This window comes from Moschus berezovskii, chromosome 14, assembly GCF_049115385.1.
Source record: "Moschus berezovskii isolate FMDL1 chromosome 14, NW_MosBer_1.0, whole genome shotgun sequence".
NCBI lineage: Eukaryota > Metazoa > Chordata > Mammalia > Artiodactyla > Moschidae > Moschus > Moschus berezovskii.
Window position 1 is genome coordinate 19,793,687 of NC_142473.1, and position 18,684 is coordinate 19,812,370.

At 43.6% G+C, this 18,684-nt stretch overlaps 1 protein-coding gene and 1 non-coding gene across 2 annotated transcripts; both read right to left on the reverse strand.

Moving 5' to 3' along the window:
* Positions 1-820: 820 nt before the first annotated feature.
* Positions 821-17,308, reverse strand: FUT4 (fucosyltransferase 4). Its single transcript, XM_055422937.2, has one exon. It carries the CDS (start codon positions 16,874-16,876, stop codon positions 15,680-15,682), a length of 1,197 nt encoding a protein of 398 aa, XP_055278912.2. The 5' UTR covers positions 16,877-17,308; the 3' UTR covers positions 821-15,679.
* On the reverse strand, positions 8,758-8,829 carry TRNAW-CCA (transfer RNA tryptophan (anticodon CCA)). The gene has a single exon. It is a non-coding gene; the product is annotated as a tRNA-Trp (tRNA).
* Positions 17,309-18,684: the final 1,376 nt, after the last annotated feature.

Consider the following 18,684-nt stretch of genomic DNA (forward strand, 5'->3'; position numbering starts at 1 on the left):
CCCCCGCTCGCCTAAACTAAAGAAAGTCTTCAGGCAACCCCGAAGACCTGGCCCAGCCAAAAATAAACTAAAATAAATAAATAAATCTTAAAAAAAAAAAAAAGTAATATGAACTTGTAGTTTAAAAAAATGTGTAAACCCCCACGGGGTGACAGAGGAAGAGATATTTGGATGGTATCAATGACTCAATGAAAATGCGTTTGAGCAAACTCCTGGAGATAGTGAAGGACAGGGAAACCTGGTGTGTTGCAGTCTATGGGGTTGCAAAGAGTCAGACATGGCTCAGCAACTGAACAACCACCACCCCAGGCAGTGTCGTGATTGTAAAATGGGATAATGTGTGTGGGAGATGTATGTGGACCAGCTTAGTTGGCCATACAGCGGGTTCAATAAAGTTCACTTTCTCTGTGCTCCCCTTCTCATTTAGGACAATGCTATACATGTATTCTTCCTGTGAAAGGAACTTCTTTCTTACCCTATGGTGTACAACTAGCTTTCTCTTACTCTAGTCCCAGCAAAGATTAAAAAAATAAAAAAGCAGGACATCACTCTGAACAATGAGTACTCCCTCATGTATTATGGAAAGTTACTCTGTCTGTTTGGGTACCTGTTTATTTTCTGTTCCCTTCATATGATTCCACCATGAAGAATGAAACTTTGTATGTTGGCATCTTTAACCCCAGCAACTAATCAGGTCCTAGTACTTGGCAGAATTTTTTTTGGATGATTGAAGATGCTTGAAGAGTATGAGAAAACTCCCCTTAGCTTTTTCTTCTCTGGTTTATTTTGTCCCATCAGTTCACAATTTTCCACAAAGCAGTTTTATGCCAGCTCTTTAATTATATTTTCCAAATGGCTCCATGATTTTGGCAGTTATGAAAGCAGAATATTAACATAAGACAAAATCATTTATTCTCACGCATTATAACACATAGAAGTAAACTTAAATCCTGCTTAGTTCAACTGGCTCACTCTCTGGAGTCTAGATCCTAAACTAGTATGCTCAATAAATAAAGCAAGATATTATATCCATAATCCCAAAGGAATGCAAATAGAATTTCAAGCAGAATGGCAGGGTTGCAAAAGCTGATCTCTAAATAATTGTGGTTTATGGTATATGCTACATGCTTACAGACTTACTAGGCAGTAAAAGACTTGTCTTTTCCTTTAGAGAAGGAAAAGACAGAGTATGACTATTTCTGAGTGCTACATAATACTTTCAATTATTTTATTATGAAATAATGAAAAAAGTTTAGAATTTTATTAGTCATTCTGGAGGACTGCTGGCAACTAAGTGCTCTCAGATAGAATAAGGCATATGTAAGGAGTACAGACAATCATTTCTTTTGGCCTCAAGTGTAGCTTATCTGTTCAGACTGGTAGAAAGAATAAATATAGTACAGAAAAGTACTAAAACAAAGGAGCAAATAAATTTGAGTAGGGGACGCTTTCAAAATGCCATCTAAATTAGAATTTTCTGGTCAGTTACGGATGGAGCATGATAAATAGTTGCTCATTTAAAACTGTAACTCAGAAATTCTTACAAAGTGTCTATGCCTGAAAACTCAAAGCGATTCATAGCTAAGTGGAAATAAAAAGGAATCTTTGTGGTGAGTCTTACTTATTTGCTTTACAGACAAAACCAGAAAGCAAAGCTGCAGGTGCTACTATACATTAATCACCATAATATCACATGAATCCTTCTCAATCAATGAATAACAGGACTTGCCTGTTTACTTGTATGGGATGGTTTCATTCGAGGCTTCCTACGTGTTCTGACTCAAACAGCAGTACTGACTTAAAACCAAAGATGGAACCACATCCAGCTGGCACGTTTGCCATTTTAGTCTTCTGGGTAAGAATATCAAATCATTTCCTTTCCAGTACATTATGTAGAATTGCCAGGCCTTTAACCAACAATGAAGAAGAATGCAGTAGTAGCAAGTAAAACAGAAAATAATAATAATATCAATAGTTTCTTCTTATTTCTTAGGACATAAAAACCTGTATTCAGCAATTAAAAGGAAGAAATTACTGACACATACAATAATATTGAAGAGTCTCAAAAGCATATGTTAAGAAAAAGGGAGCCGTATAGAAAGGCTACATACTGCTCAGTTTCATTTATGAAATTTTAGAAAAGCAAACTATAGCAATAGAAAACAGATTAATGGTTGTCAAGAGCTTGGAGTGCAGGAGTTGTGTCTGAAGAAGTATAAGGAAAATCTGGGAAATGATGGACTTGACCACAAGACCTGGCTTTTAGATCCTGGAGCGACCTTGGCAGTGCCATTCCGCCAAAATCACTGGACTGAACGAACTGAATTTCATTAGACTTCAGGCATGCAGATGAACAGGGTGCGCTGAACACCTAAGACTGCTCTCCACTCTGGGACCCGGAAACGTGTGCTGGTATTTCTTGTGCGTTAATAAATCTGATTGACTAACTGTCTGAATTTCTAGTTTTCCCACCATCACTTTGTTTTCAGATACAAAATTTATACAGATTAAGTTAGACTATAATAGTGGGAAAAGACACTACATACCAGGTTGGAGGGGTCATAGTTGAGCATTGATTGGCTACAGATAACCCATATGGCAGCACCATTCAGGAAATTCTAGTGTCACGGCTTACACAATATCAAGATGACAGGCAAATCAATGTTCCTACATAATCTTCCAATTTGATCATGGTTCTATAGGCCCAGATTTAATCTCAAGTATAATAACAAACAACTGGAATATGACTGAAATACTTCCTCTGCTTTGAGGAAAAGAAGTGACAGAGATGGGGAAAGAAGACAATATACTTTGCTTAGATAATTATTGGGGATGGAGCTAGGTTTAGATGAATGAGACCAAAATGAATAAATAAATCAATTAACTATTCACAAGGGAAGAATCTAAAAATTTCAAGGTGATTTTCATATGTAATTTTGGCATAATAATGGTTTCTTTCAAATATCTTTTCAATTTAGTAAGGTGGTTCCAATATAGAATTCAAGTAATATAAATGATAGCTATAAATATGCAACATATTATTTGGCTATTATTGTTAAAACTGGGCTTCCCTGGTGGCTCAGCGGTAAAGAATCTGCCTACCAATGCAGATTTGATCCCTGGGTCAGGAAGACCCTCTGGTCAGAGGAAATGGCAATATACTCCAATATTCTTACCTGGGAAATCCCATGGGGAGAGGGGCCTGGCAGGCTACAGTCCATGGGGTCACGAAAGAACCAGACACAACTTAGCAACTAAACAACAGCAACAGCAATGTATGCAAATTTATCCTTATTTCTAAAGTTTGCATTTAAAAATGGGGAATCATAACTTTGGAGGACAGCCTTCCTGCTCATGGAGATTAAAAGTTTTTGACAGCTGTGGTGGATTCCCCAGTCCAATCTGGATAAATTTGGGGAGGGGAGGGTCGTGCATGGTGGTAGACCAGGGAGATATGCTGAGCTGCGCCCTGGAGTTACCTGATTATTTCTTTGCTTTTAGAGAATCAGAAGTTTCGAGATGGAAAAAGTTTATTCAAAAGATGCTTTCTTGGATTGAAGCTGAAATTTTTAAGTAACACTATAGAAAGACACTTTGCAAAGGAGTTTGGTAGCTATCTAAAACATTTTGATCTAAGTGTTATTGACATAACGTGGATTTGTGGATTTCTCCTATAAGAATTTCTCTAAAACTAGAATTATCTATCCCCTCTTAAATATCAGAAATTTCCCATCTTCCTATAGTGTCATTACTCTGAAATTATGTTCATATCAAAGGAATCTTTGTTCTAGAATTATGTTTCTGTTAGTAATATGTTGGGGTTCTTTAATGGACTGGGACCTGGTGGTCCAGAGGCGACAATAAGAAAGTAAAAGAGAGAAAGAGGTTGATACTCCCTGGTTTATGCAGAGAACCAATAAAGTCCTTGACACAGGATTTGCGTCTGTCATGAAGGCACCAGGCACCCTCTCGAGGGGGTGGGTGGGTGAAAGCACAGGGCGCCTTCTTGGGAGAGTCTTAGAAGACGGGGCAGGAGAGTGAACAAGATGGGTTTCTGCACTCCAGAGAATTAGCCGAGGACAGAGAGAGAAAGAAAGAAAGACGGAAAGAAAGACAGACAGAAAGAAAGAAAGAAAGAAAGAAAAACACAGGGACCCAAGCTCTGACAGAGCAAAGGTGCTTTAATGATTTCTCTGTGAGTATATGTAGGCTGTAGTAAAAGAAATTTCTTTAGTCAATGATAAAGATCAGAAAACCAAACATACAGTAACCGTCACCAAGGGAACAAGGGCTAATAATGGTCACAAGGTCAGGAGACAATCCATATCTCAAGAAAAGGGGGCCGAGACTGAGCAGTTTTGTTGTAAAGAGAATGTTTACTAGAGGAGACCCAAGCCTGTCGGACACAACGACCTCAGTCCTGAGAGCTGCCTGCAGTTCTACTCGCTTCTGGCAGAAGCTGCTAAGGAATAGAGGATTTATGAGAAACAGCACATAGGAATCCTCCCGTTAAACATTCCCTGACACTAATAGACATATATTACTTAAGCTACAGACAAACAGAAATAGCTAGAAGCTATGATAAAATCTGAGCAATACCGTGTGGCATGCAGGATTAGTTCCCCCACCAGGGACTGAACCCTTGCCCCCTGCAATGGAAGCACGGATTCTTAAACCCTGGAACATTAGGAAAGGCCTTCAATAGTTATTTCAGTGACCACAACTCAAAATTATTACACTGACTTTCAAAACTAAATAATTCGTTGTTGTTGTTTAGTTGCTAAGTTGTGGCCGACTCTTTGGCGACCCTATGGACTGTAGTCTGCCAGGGCCCTCTCTCCAAGGGATTTCCTAGGCAAGAAGACTGATTTGGGTTGCCATTTCCTTCTCCAGAGATCTTTCTGACCCAGGGACTGAACCCATGTCTTCTGCATTGGCATGCAAATACTTTACCACTAAGCCACAAGGAAAGTCCCATGCATACATTTCAAAATGCTATAAACTGAGTCATCTAAGAAAATGCAGGGCCATGGCTACAAGAAGTCAAGAGCTGAAACCAATGGCCAGGGCTCCATATTGTTCGAGAGTCAGCACTCTTTCATGTTACCGCATCCCCCGTTGTTCCTTCACTGAGAATGCAAAGAACTAGAAGCTAGTGACGTGATGAGGAACCTGGCACCAGACGGACCAGAAGAGCAGTTAGGTTCTCTAGTCTCCTACCCCAGCTCTGCTCAGAAGACTTGGAATCTTCTCTAGCTCTTGCCAACCTTATCCACTTAATAACTGAACCCCACTTCTGCACTCCCAGCCCATTGTTGTGATCCTGCTTTAAACCACATGGATCAACCACCTGACAGCAAGGTTACCACTACACATCTGGCCACACAGACACTCTTGTATTCAATCCACAAGATCAAAACTGCTATTAACTTGAATCTGCCCCTTACCATGAGGTCTCTGGGCTTTCGTTGATACCATGGTAAGAGCTGCTGGCTGCCACCCAAAGACATTGCCTCTAGTGAATCAATTACCTTCGTCTAAACCTTTCAATGTGGGTTTGATCCCTGGGTCAGAAACAGTCCCTGGAGTAGGAAAGGGCAACCCATTCTAGTATTCTTGCCTGGAGAATCGCATGGACAAGAGGAGACTGGCAAACTACAGTCCATGGGGTTGCAAGGAGTCGGACATGACTGAGCAACTAACTTAAGCCCCTCCCAGTTCCGACACCTGCTTCTTTCCAAATGTCAGACACTGAGGTCCCAGCAAGCTTCCTGGTAAGCCAGTGCGAAACATGTGCCTCCATATTTTACAGATGAGAAAAATCCAAATTTAGAGGAGTTGAGAAGATTGCCTATTTAAGCAGCAAAAGATTAGGGAAACTTATGTAAATTAGGACAGAGGGGCATACCTCACAGTTACTGCAAAACTTAGACTTAATGAAAGACGGGGTACTATAATGAAAGATTTGGAATCAAATGGAGTTATATTAGAATCCTGGCTCAGGTACTATCTGTAGGACTGTACATGCTTAACTTGTTTCTCATTTTTCTTATCTCTAAAATGGGAAAAATACCAGCGTTAGTGATCTATTGTTACATAACGAATACCCCTATACAAACCTTAAAACAAGAGATATATATTATCTTACAGATCCTGTGGGCCAGGAATTGGGCGTGCCTCACCTTGAGGCCTCTGACTCAGGGTCTCTTAAGAGGTTGCAGTTAAGATGTCAGCTGGGCCTGGGTCTCCTCTGGAGGTTCCCGCATCTGGTAGGCAGGACGCAGTTCCTCACTGGGTTGGCCAGATGGCCTGCCCCTGTTTCCTGTCCCAGGGTAGCTCACATCCCATCAGAGCAAGCAAGCTATAAAGCAGGAAAGGCCACCAGAATGGAAAACCAGGCTTTTCATGATCTAATCTATCTCGGAAGTGTCAGCTTTTTACTTCTGCCATATTCTTCTCTTCTTTAGCGATGAGTCACTAAATCCAGACCAAACTCAAAAGGAGATAATTACACAAAGGTGTGGACTGCAGGTCAATGGGGGTTATCTTAAAGACTACCACAATGCCTAAAATGTAGAGTCAAAAAACAGAAAAAGAAATACGTAAAGCATACTGCATATACTAGAAGCTTAATAAATGACACATTATTAGTGAGCTACAATTTCTAGCCAAAAATCTTTGTTTAAAAGTAACAAATATATATGTATCTCCCAAAGAAGGCGGCTTGAGGAATCCTTAGATGTGACTCATTTTTATCTAAACATGCTTTTGTTTGATCAGTGTGATGGTGGTGCCTCATTGTATTTCAGAATAAGTTTCAGGAAGTAGAACAGAAATTTATGAAGTGTTTATCTAATATTATGAGAAGGAGAAAATCACAGGGTATGAGTGGGTGTGCCTAGTTGCTGCTGCTGCTGCTAAGTCGCTTCGGTCCGACTCTGTGAGACCCCATAGACGGCAGCCCACCAGGCTCCCCCGTCCCTGGGATTCTCCAGGCAAGAACACTGGAGTGGGTTGCCATTTCCTTCTCCAGTGCATGAAAGTGAAAAGTGAAAGTGAAGTCGCCCAGTTGTGTCCGACTCTTAGCGACCCCATGAACTGCAGCCCATCAGGCTCCTCCGTCCATGGGATTTTCCAGGCAAGAGTACCAGAGTGGGGTGCCATTGCCTTCTCCAGCCTAGTTGCTAGGAGAGCAACATCCCTATAGAGATTGGACATTTAGGTTCGTTCCCTGTCTTGGCTATTATCAGCAGGGTTGCAATGAACAATGGGGTACACGTTTCTTTTCAGATCTTTTCTCTGGATATATGCCCAGAAGTGGGATTGAAGGGTCATAAGGTAGCTTTATTTGTTTTTTAAGGAACCTCCATACTATTCTCCCTAGTGGCTGTACCAACTTACATTCCCACCAACAGTGTAAGGGGTTCCCTTCTCTCCACACCCTCTACAGTGCTTATTGCTTGTGGATTTTTTGATGATAGTCATTCTAGCCGGTGTGAAGTGATATCTCACTGTAGTTTTGATTTGCAGTAATCTGATAATTAGTGATACTGAACATCTTTTCATGTGCCTATTGGCCATGTGTATGTCCTCTTTGGAGAAATGTCTATTCAGGTCTTCTGCCCATTTTGGAGTGGGTTGTTTTGATGCTGTTAAGCATCATGGGCTGCTTGTGAATTTTGGAGACTAACCCCTTATCAGTCACTTTATTTGTAAATATCTTCTCCCAACCTGTGGGTTGTCTTTTCATTTTGCTGTTTTCTTTGCTGTGCAAAAGTTTTTGAGTTTAAGTAGGTCCTATTTATTTTTGTTATTTCCATTATTCCTGGAGATGGATCAAAAAAAGATGTTGCTGTGATTTATGTCAGAGAGTACACAACATACACTTTTTGAGTGCAGAGTCCTTGCCTTAGTTTCATTTACATCCCCAAATCCTAGCACAGTGTCTGCACAATGCAGACACCCAAGAAATGTTTGTAAAATATTGCTGAAATCCATTTCCCTATAAAATAATTCAGATTAAGATTTGTAATTCTCATGATCTAACAGAGCATTTGTTTTTAGCATATTTAGGGAAGATTCAGTAATTTTCAAAAACATTAAATTGAAGACCTCAGAAATACAATTCTTTACAAGTTATTTGAAATAGTTTTACAATAGGGTTCCCCATCATGACACCAATAATATATGAAATGTTCTTTTTCCCTTCTATGTTTTCCTCTGACTCTTCCTCAGTGGAGTCAGTTGGTGATTATGGCTGTTTTAAAAAACAATAAATTTCTCTAAAAGTAGATACTGAGTACAGTTGAAACATGCTGACTGGAAATAATAATACAAAAATAATCTGTCACAACTGTGATTTCTTTCCAAGATGAGAAAGAAGCATTCACAAGAGTTCAAGAAGCTGTTGTAATCAATTAAGGGGCACTTCTATATTTCTGCTGAAATGTTAGTTTATTCCTTGTTAAGTTCCTGACTCTTTGTCAGTGATTTTAAACTTCATGATTTCGCTCCCCATTTGCCAAAGGATGCTGCATTTCACATGGGAACAAAGGTTTCTCTGGAGGACAGTGGTATTGAATGGCAGATTTTACACTGTCCCTGCCATTGGACAGTTTTAGTTACCCTCCCTTCCGTCGCTCAGTCGTGTCCGACTCTTTGCGACCCCGTGGACTGTAGCCTCCCAGGCTTCTCCGTCCATGGTATTCTCCAGGCAAGAATACTGGAGTGGGTTACCGTTTCCTTCTCCAGGGGATCTTCCCTACCCAGGGGTCGAACCTGGGTCTCCTGCATTGGAGGCAGACGCTTTAACCTCTGAGCCACCAGGGAAGCCCTACACTGTCCCTTCATTCTCCGGACACATGTTCCTCCTTTATCCTACTTTGTCATCTCACCGTATCTTCCCTCTCCTCTTTTTCTACCTTCTCACATTCTCTTCAAGCACTTCATACTCATTTACCCCAACGTCTTTTTCTCTCTTCCCACCTCACATATATTCACCACCAGTTCTGCTTTATAATGCATTTCTTGTAACTTTCATTATTGAGTCCTCTTTTCCTGTCACACCTGCTCCTACCCCGCACTGGCCATCATCATTTTTCAGTACTTAAATGAGCACATCAGTGTGTGTCTATCCGAGAAGGGAAACTAGGGACTTCCCCTTGGACAGGCTGAGTTCCTCTTTTCCCCTTTTAAATAATTTGAGCATCAGCAGTTAAGAAGAGAGATACCTCTGCCCACCATCACATTCCTAGACTTTAGTTCACCTCTTTTAATTTTTTGCCCATGATGCATAGCCTGTGGGGTCTTAGTCCCCTCACCAGGAATCAAACCCAGCCCTTGGCAGTGAATGTGCAAAATCCTAACCACTGGATGGCCAGGGTTAACTGGTGGTGAAGCAGGTGGAATAGCTCCAATTATTCCACCTCTTTTAAAAATGGTATTAATTTACTGCACAGAAGCTAGAGACAGTACAGAGGACATCTGAGCACTTAGCAAAATAAACTGGGGTAAGAGAAGAGAGTATGCTACTTACACCCATGGAGAGGCGTCACTGGGTTAAAGTGAAGAAGCCAGGTAAGAAAGAGCAGAGGGCAAGCTCAATTAGACCTTGTGTGGTTCAGAAAAGGCAAAGTCATCACATTTCAGTTACCTTTCTAGAACCAGTGAGCTTACAGAAACCCCTTGACCAAGAAACACCCAGTGTATCACTGTTGAATTCACTAGTGCCTGGGGAATATACATTATAAAAAAAAGAGTCATTTTTCATCTCATTACTTTAATCATTTTGTCAAAATAATCTGAACTTGGGTACATAAATACTCAATTTGTTATTAGAATGTGCACCTTAAAAGTCCCTGAGAAACATTCAAAAATGACTGAAATCTATTCAATGCAATTATTTACCATACTAATTGCCAAGGACTTGGCTCCCTTCTCTGATACTTAAGGCATGTGATATATCATATACACACAACATCAAAAAACTTAAGGTCATCCATTCCCATCACTTCATGGCAAGTAGAAGGGGAAAAAGTGGACGCAGTAACAGATTTTATTTTCTTGGGCTCCAAAACCACTGTGGACAGTGACTGCAGCCACGGAATTAAAAGATACTTGCTCCTTGGAAGGAAAGACATGAAAAACCTAGACAGCATATTAAAAAGCAGAGACATCACTTTGCTGACAAAGGTCCATCTAGTCAAAGCTATGGTTTCTCCAGCAGTCATATACAGATGTGAGAGTTGGACCATAAAGAAGGCTGAGCGCTGAAGAATTGATGCTTTTGAATTGTACTCCTGGAGAAGATTCTTGAGAGTCCCTTGGACTGCAAGGAGATCAAACCAGTCAATCCTAAAGGAAATCAACCCTGAATATTCTCATTGGGATGACTGGTGCTGAAGCTGAAGCTCCAATACTTTGGCCACCTGATGCAAAGAATCGACTCACTGGAAAAGACCCTGATGCTGAGAAAGACTGAAGGCAAAAGGAGAAGGGGGCGGAGGAGGATGAGATGGTTAGATAGTATCATTGACTCTACAAACATTGAATCTGACAAACTCCAGAAGATATTGGGAGACAGGGGAGCTTGATGAGCTGCAGGCCAAGGGGTTGCAAAGAGTCAGACATGACTTAGCGACTGAACAACAAACAATATGTTCACATATATAATGTACAATATTTATAATTACATATTCTATATAAATATATTTATTTTATATTAATGCCACATCAGTCTCCCTCTCTGGTGCCTGCATTTTTTTGTGTGCCAATTTACTGATGCTGCTTAGTAAGTAATTACCAGACCGTAAGGCACTTAGGGAGGTAAATTAGTTCTTTAAGCCCTAGGGTGCCAGTTAGTAGGGTAAGGGCAATCGAACTAGAAGGTCGTAAGAGATGATGCTGTCCAACCCCCTCATTTTTCAGTTCAAGTGACAAAGGCTCAAAGGGGTTGTGACTTGCACAAGCATGTCTGGTTCTGCCACTATTACTGTAAAGTAAAACTGGAAGTGTTAGTAGCTCCAGTCGTGCCCAACTCTTCGTGACACCATGGACTTTAGCCTGCCAGGCTCCTCTGTCCATGGAATTCTCTCGGCAAGAATACTGGAGTGGGTTGCCATACCCTTCTCCAGGGGATCTTCTCCACCCAGGGATAGAACTCGGGTCTCCTGCATTGCAGGCAGAGTCTTTACCATGTGAGCCACCAGGGAAGCCCCAACTATTACTGGAATCTTAGACAAGTCTTTAACTATGTCTGGACTTCCACTACCTTCTTTAAAAAATGGACAGGTGATCATCACAGCTAATATCTTTCAGGTGCTTCCTGTGTTTCTGACGCTGTCCTGAGTACTTTAAGTGTCTTTTCTAATTCTCCCAACACCTTCATAAATTATTACTTTCAGTTAGAGATGAGACTATCAAAACACAGAAAGCTTAAATAATTTGCCCCCGATAAGACAACTGGGAAATGTTGCAAAGCTGGCCTAGTAATCTAAGAATTACTAGATTCTCAGATTCCAATTCTTAAATCCCTTCTAAGAAAACTCCATCAAGAAGCTTCTCAAATTCCTCTAGCTCTGAAAGTCTAGAGCAGAGTTAACAAACAACGGCAACGCCTTTGTTTACAGATAGGCAGTGGCTGCCTTTGCACTACCAACAGCAGAGATTAGTAGTGGCAGTAGAGATTGTGTGGTCAGTAAAACCTGAAATATTTACTCTCTGGTTCGCTACAGAAAAAATGTGTGCTGACACCTGCTCTCGAGCTCTGAAAATTTAGAGTACACTGAAACTATACAGCATTTTACAATGTACAAAGCTTAAAGAACTCAACATCTTGGCAAACATCATCACATTTAATCCTTGTTTTGCAAGGGGCATTCATGCACTATAAAGGAGGAAGTTGATTTAAGTAACTTGCCTAATCAGGGTCACAGAGGCAGACAGTGGCAGAACCACATAACCAGGTTTGGACTCCAGATTGTGAGCTCTTTCCATGAAGCTACCCTGTCTCCTCTAAATTACTGCTAAGGAGGGGTTTGAAAACTGGAAAAGACCTGTGAATACTGAAGGTGAGTCAGACTGTCTTCCTGTTGTCAATATCATTCCAGCTGCACTGGTAACTAAAGTCATCAAAAACTAAAAATAGTAAATTAAATTTATAATAAATTGGAAAGAAAAGTTTAAGAAAGCCATTTTGGAATATGTGATGTATTTCTATGTATTTTTGTACTAACGTAGATGAAATTTTAAACTACTCAACTTAGAATGACTTGAAAAATGAAATTACATAAAATGAGCAATTGCCCATTTCTCTTGCTCTTTGAGATTAGCCTTAAAATACATTTTTTCCTTACCTAGAATTTTCCCAATAAAACTGCAATTATTTCTTCCTTATGCTTAGCAATAAAAAAGTACATGGTTAGTTTTAAACAGACTTAATACTAAAGAGAGTATTAGTAAAGTAATACTTAATATAACTTAAAACTTAATATAACTTAACAAAAACGTAATATAACTTAACAAAACAAATTTAAAACAAAATTTTTTTCAAAGAAAGCATAGGTGTTTCTTCCTACCCTGCAAATTCAAGCTAAATCTAAATAGCAATGATGCATCTTGAATAGCTAGTATGGCTGGCTTTAGGGATTCATTTGAAATACATTATATGAGGTCACTTGCTTTTTATTTCAGATATATTCTGTAACATATCTTGAGATTTAATTTTATAATCCACATAAGCGGATATGAAGGCACCCTGAAATCACTTCAAGAAGGGAAAAAACCCTATTTTTCTGTCACCAATTGAGTCGCCACTATGTGTTAGGCACCTTTTTATTTGTTCTTTGAACAGCTCATAAGCTGCTGTGAAGCCAACTCCTGCTCCATTTTACAGATGAGAAAACTGAGGCCCAGGGTTATTACTAATTTGCCTGAGGTCACATGGCTGGAATTCAAATCTAAGCCGGATTCCCTTCAAAATCCAAACTATCCCCCAACTGTCCCATGTAGATTTCCAATAACCCCAAGATCATTAGCCAATAAGTCATAGTTATTTAAAAAGTAGAATTTTTCCTTCTTTATTGAATGACTCTACTTTGATATTGTAATTCTGCCCATACTATAATATTTTAATGAGGAAATTTTATCCAGGGATTTCAATTTCTCTTTTTAAGGAAAAGGAAGAACTGAAGCACCTAGATTTTATGAGTTTTTCAAGTCTGCAACAAATGCTTACAGACAAAAGTTACTTCATGAATCAGCTCATTGTACTAATCAAATGCAAAATTACTGTTTACAGCAGAATTCTCTATAAACCTAATTAATGTTGGACCTCACCTGCAATAATTAGTCACTGAGGGTGCTTATTATAATAAATCAAGGAGGAAAAAAAGACCCCATTATTTTAGGCTTTAAATCAACTGGCTTTCTAATAATTGATTTATGGCACTATTAAGAATGTCACTTTACTTCTAATTTATTCCTCCTCTTCAAATTAGGAGTTTGGGATTAACAGATACACACTACTACATGTAAAACAGATAACAAGGACCTACTGTATATCCCAGAGAACTATATTCAACATCTTGTAATAAGCTATAATGGAAAAGAATCTGAAAAAGAGGATATATTACCTATATGTTATAGAGAATGTAGGGCTTCCCAGGTGACGTTAGTGTAAAGAATTGGCCTGCCATTGCAGGAGACATAAGAGACTCGGGTTCAATCTGTGGGTCAGAAGGATCCCCTGGAGAAGGGAATGTTCACTCACTCCAGTATTCTTGTCTGGAGAAACCAATGGACAGAGAAGCCTGTAGGACTACAGTCCATAGGGTCACAAAGAGTTGGACGTGACTGAAACTACTTAGCATGCATAGATAATATATGTATTATACATTATATATATATATACACACACATATATGCAAAACTCACTTTGGTGTATACCTGAAACTAACACAACATTATAATTCAACAATATGTTAATTTTAAAAAAAAAGAATGTTACTTTAACAAATAAGTTCTGCCAATTGCTTTTTGACAAAAGTAGATTTCAAGAGCCTTAATGATAGGGACGTTGTCCTACATATTTTTGTCTTTCTCACGTTCAGGGTTTCACACAGTGCCAGGCACATGGTGACACCTAACATGTTGTTCATTCGACAGTTTTTAGTCAATGGATACATTTTCAAAGTTGGTCCCACAGCACAGTCTCAAGGGCTGTAGAAATGTTTGTATCTAGATGGTAAAGAATCTGTCTGCAATGCAGGAGACCTGGGTTTGATTCCTGGGTCAGAAAGATCCCCTGGAGAAGGGAACAGCAACCCACTCCAGTATTCTGGCCTGGAGAATCTCATGGACAGAAGAGCCTGCAGGCTACAGTCCACAGGGTCACAAAGAGTCAGACATGACTGAGCAACTAAGCACGTACATGAAAGTACTACTGGGCAGACCAGAAGGGGAACCTGGCGGCCCTAGGGAGAATTGCAGATTTTTGTAACAAAAGATAAAGTTTTACTGCAGGCACAGATTTAGTTCTATTCCCTAGCAACAAAACATTTAACTTCAAACTGACAGGAGTCAAAAACTGCCATTAACAGCCGCCGGGAGACTTTTTTCCTTTTACTTGATTCCATAATACGGTGCAATCTCACTCACTGTTCTGCAGAGGCGTAATGCCAGCACGCCTGGAGGACTGACTTTCCGGGTTTAAATTTCAGCTCCAGTAAAGATACAAAAATAAATAAGTCTGTGGAAAATGACATTATGGCTTCCTTTTCTATGTAAACACAGGCTGGATTTCTGGGATGAAGGGAGAAGAAGGTTGCTTCTGCTTTATTTTCACATCTGTAATTATGCTTTTTAAAAAATCCAGGTTATAGAAAAACGGATACAGAAGAAATTAGGAGATGATTATTCACATTGTAAAGGGATTCTCCACAGGGTTCCATTAAACACTGTGCTCTCTTATAACAGTGGATTTGATTTAAAAGCGGCCTTTCAGGAATACATTTCTATAAAGCGAGGTACACCAAATATTCACTCTCTCTTCTCCAAGGACAATCCAGCATCTTGTTTCCATTCATAAAGCAGGGGAACAAGTAACAGTAGTTGCTACTGAAGTCAATGGAGTCTTGGACCGCCCTCCTCACCTTTCTTAGGCGATGAGGCTTTGAGGAATCCAGGTACAAAGAGTAAGACCCACTGGTGGCCACAGTCCCTTCGCTATCCTGCAACAAGGCTCTTCCTAAAACCAGGGTTTTGCAGCATTTGGCCCAGGGACATGTGAGTGGAGGAGTCTGTGAAATTTGGACTCAGCACAGGTCACAAATATAGCCTGTGGCAGATGAGGAAATTCAGAGCCTCGGAACATGGTTTCTTGTAGGTAAGCTGTTTCCTCACTTTACAAGTAGGAGGAAAAGTCCCCTTCTTCACCCTTCTTCATCCCTGAGCTCGGATGCCCTCGGACAACCGCGAGTTATGCAAAAACCATGAGCACCCTGGATCCCTCCCACCCAGTCTTTGTGATGAATGATATTAATTGGTAAATCAACTTGTTCCCATAGATTAAAAACGGGGTATTTAGGAAATGCAGTCCCACGACTCGGCCGTCAAGGAGGCAACGCAGAGATCCAGACATGGCCTCCAGGGTCACACCCGGGGCGGGAGGGGGACAGTGACCTCACTGTTGAAACCAGCCAGCCAAGTTGGGGACGCTCTTGCGTTGGTCCCCAGCCTTCTGCACAGCCTGGCAGGCCAGGCACCAGGGCTCGTCCCAGAAGGAGGTGATGTGCACGGCATGGCTTCGGCGCCACCTGAAGTAGCCGCGATAGACAGCCGGGTTGCGGTCCAGGAACTTCAGGTGGGCGGCCAAGGAGGAGGCGGAAGGGAAGTCGTCCACGTGGATGAAGGCATTGGAGGGCACGAAGCGCTCGTAATTGGTACGGTTGGGGCCCAGCACGACCGGCACGGCCCCGGCCAGGAAGGCGTTGCGCCACAGCTTCTCGGTGATGTAATCCAGGTGCTGTGAGTTCTCGAAGGCCAGGTAGAACTTGTAGCGGGCCACCGTGTGCACGAGCTCCGCGTCGGGCAGCGGCTGCCCTGGCCCGCCCTTGCCGAACACGTCCACGGTCACGTACTGACTCAGCTGGCGGTAGTAGCGCACGCGCGCCTGGCGCTCGTCCCAGTTGCTCACCACCCAGGCCACCAGCCCCTGCTTCCGGGCCAGCGGTGGGACCAGCCCCGGCGGCTGCTCGCTGGGATGGGTCCTGGGGTAGAGGTAGCCGTAAGGCACGAAGATGTCCGAGTCGGCCCTGTAGGTGAGCGTCCAGTTGAAGATGTTACCTGCCAGGCCCTGCAACCCCGGGGAGTGGGAGGGCGACTCGAAGTTCATCCACACCCAGCGCTGGCCCGGGGGCCGGGGGCCCAAGGCGGCCAGGGCTTCGGCCTCCACCTCTTGTCCCTCGTCGTCCATCACCAGCCCTTTCTGCTCCTCCGCCAGGGGCATCTGGACGCCCCAGGGCGGGGGCCAGTCCGGGGGTCCCTTCACCAGGTCTCGGTGGTGGAAGAGCACCGCCTGGGCCTCCCCGTAGGCCGCGCGATCCGTGTGCAGGACGCAGCCGCTGATGTTGAAGCGCCGCTGGCAGTCGGGGGGCGGCCTGCGGGGGCTGTGTCGGCCCCTGAAGGGCTCCCACCACAGCAGCACGTTCACCGGCGGCGGCGGGCCGGGGGAGGCCCAGGGCAGAGGCGGCAGCTGCTTCCAGCAAACGTAGACGGCCAGGGCGGTGGACAGCAGGCTGGCGGCCAGCAGCGCCAAGTGGGTGCCGGGCAGCCCCAGGCCTCCGCGCCGGGCGCCCCGCCGGCCCCAGCGCGCGCGCATGGCGAGCGCGGGCAGAGCCGCCGCCGCCCGCCGCGCGGCCGCGAGCGTGGAGCGCCGGCGCCCGCTTTCATGCTGCCGCTGCGGCTCCAGCCTTCTTAGGCGCTCGCCCCCCGCCCTGGAGCGCGAGAGGGCGGTCCCGGGATCGGAGGACCCGCGGCTCCCGCTCTCCTCCCCGCCGCTCCCCTCCCGGCGAGCTTCCAGGGAGAGGGGGGCGGACCCGACGGCCCAACCTGGCGCCGCTGGGTCCCTCCCCGCCGCCGCGCCCCCGGCCCGACCGGCCGGGCCAGGCCCCGGGCGCCTCCGGCGGCACCTCCGTCCGCTCCTGCGCCCCTCCAGGCTGCCTGGATTTCCCGGCCGCGCCCCGCCCGCGGCTCCGGATGCCTCTCTCCGCACACCCCAAGCCTCGGCCCGGAATATTCCCTCCCAGCTACGCCCCGGCCCTCAATCGCGGCGGCCCAGACGCTTGCCTTCCAGGGCGAGGGCCGGGCTCAGCCCCAGGCGCGGGCAGGCGGCGTGAGACCCTCCCGAAGCCGCGGCGGCGGCGCGAGAGGAGGCGGGCACCGGAGAAAGGCGGCCCGGGGGTGGGACCGGGGAACCGCTTCCTTCCTCTCGTGCTGTCCAGGGCCAGGGACGCCTGCGGGAGGGAGGAAGCCCGCTAGGCCGAATTGCGGAGCGGAGGGCGCCGCAGCCTTGACCTCGTGACCTGCCGCCGACCCCGCAGGTCCTGCACTCGGCCTCCTCGGCGCGGCCCACAGAGGTGGTGCATCTTGTGAAACCAAGTTTTCCAGGAAAGCCTGCTGTCAAAAAGACCCTCGCTTTGCCTATCGCTCCAGCAGCGGAGAGAGAATTGTTTCTGAACAATGAAATTGTTCTGTTTCTTCCCTCCGCCACTGAATGGACGCTTCTGCCTGCTGGCTCAAAGCTTTCTTTGTACCAGGGCTAGGGGAACTCATAAACCGAACGTAAAAATGTGGCCCTTGAGGCCATTGTCCTCAGGGAAATTCTTGCCTATTCAATGAGATGAATGAATGAACACCACCGTTTTTTTTTTTTTTCTTCTTCTAAGCACTTAAGAAACGGCTTAGTATCTGCACTTAGGAATAGGAAGATCATGCAAAACACAGGACTATCAAATGACGATTAAGATAAATATCATAGCATCCAAGTTTAGGATATAAAGGATAAGTATCATAGTGGTACCTTCCAGTTGATCAACGAAGCAACCGAGGTATCTACCTCCACAGTGACTTAAGGAGTTTTTTTTCCCTATGGCTTGATTTTAAATTTCTGGATTTTGACCTTCATTTATGTAACTAAACTTTTCTTCAGCAAATTTCTAAATAGGGCATGGGCGGGCTGCTGACCTGAGAAGAGCAGGAAGTTTTGTGAGAATTTTTAGAGCCCAGCGGTGCATGGGTGGTGTCCCAGCCCACTGCCAGGTAAGTTACAAGGTGTTAGGGAAGAAATAGACTTGCTGGGAAGGGGCCAACCTGACAGGTGTTTTTGATGTTACGCCGTTTGGGTTTATTGTGAAGAACTTTTTCATTGAAAACCAAGTACATATTGTAAAAGCTTCCATAAAAATGGTTTCAGGTGGCACTTCCTGCCTGCCTACACTGACAGTTTGGAAGCTGAATGAACCATCAACCTAGTGATACTTTCTCCTACACCAAAACTTTTTATAATGTTTTTCTGTCCATAGAATCACTTTTCAAGCTATTAATAGTTAAGCAAATAGGCTTTGAAATAAGATATCTCGGTGATTCTCCAGTTTATTTTTATTTCGAAAGAAAAAACGATAAATGAAT

Coding starts and splice junctions, on each gene's coding strand:
- FUT4 (XM_055422937.2), bottom strand. CDS start 16,876: ATGCGCGCGCGCTGGGGCCGGCGGGGCGCCCGGCGCGGAGGCCTGGGG.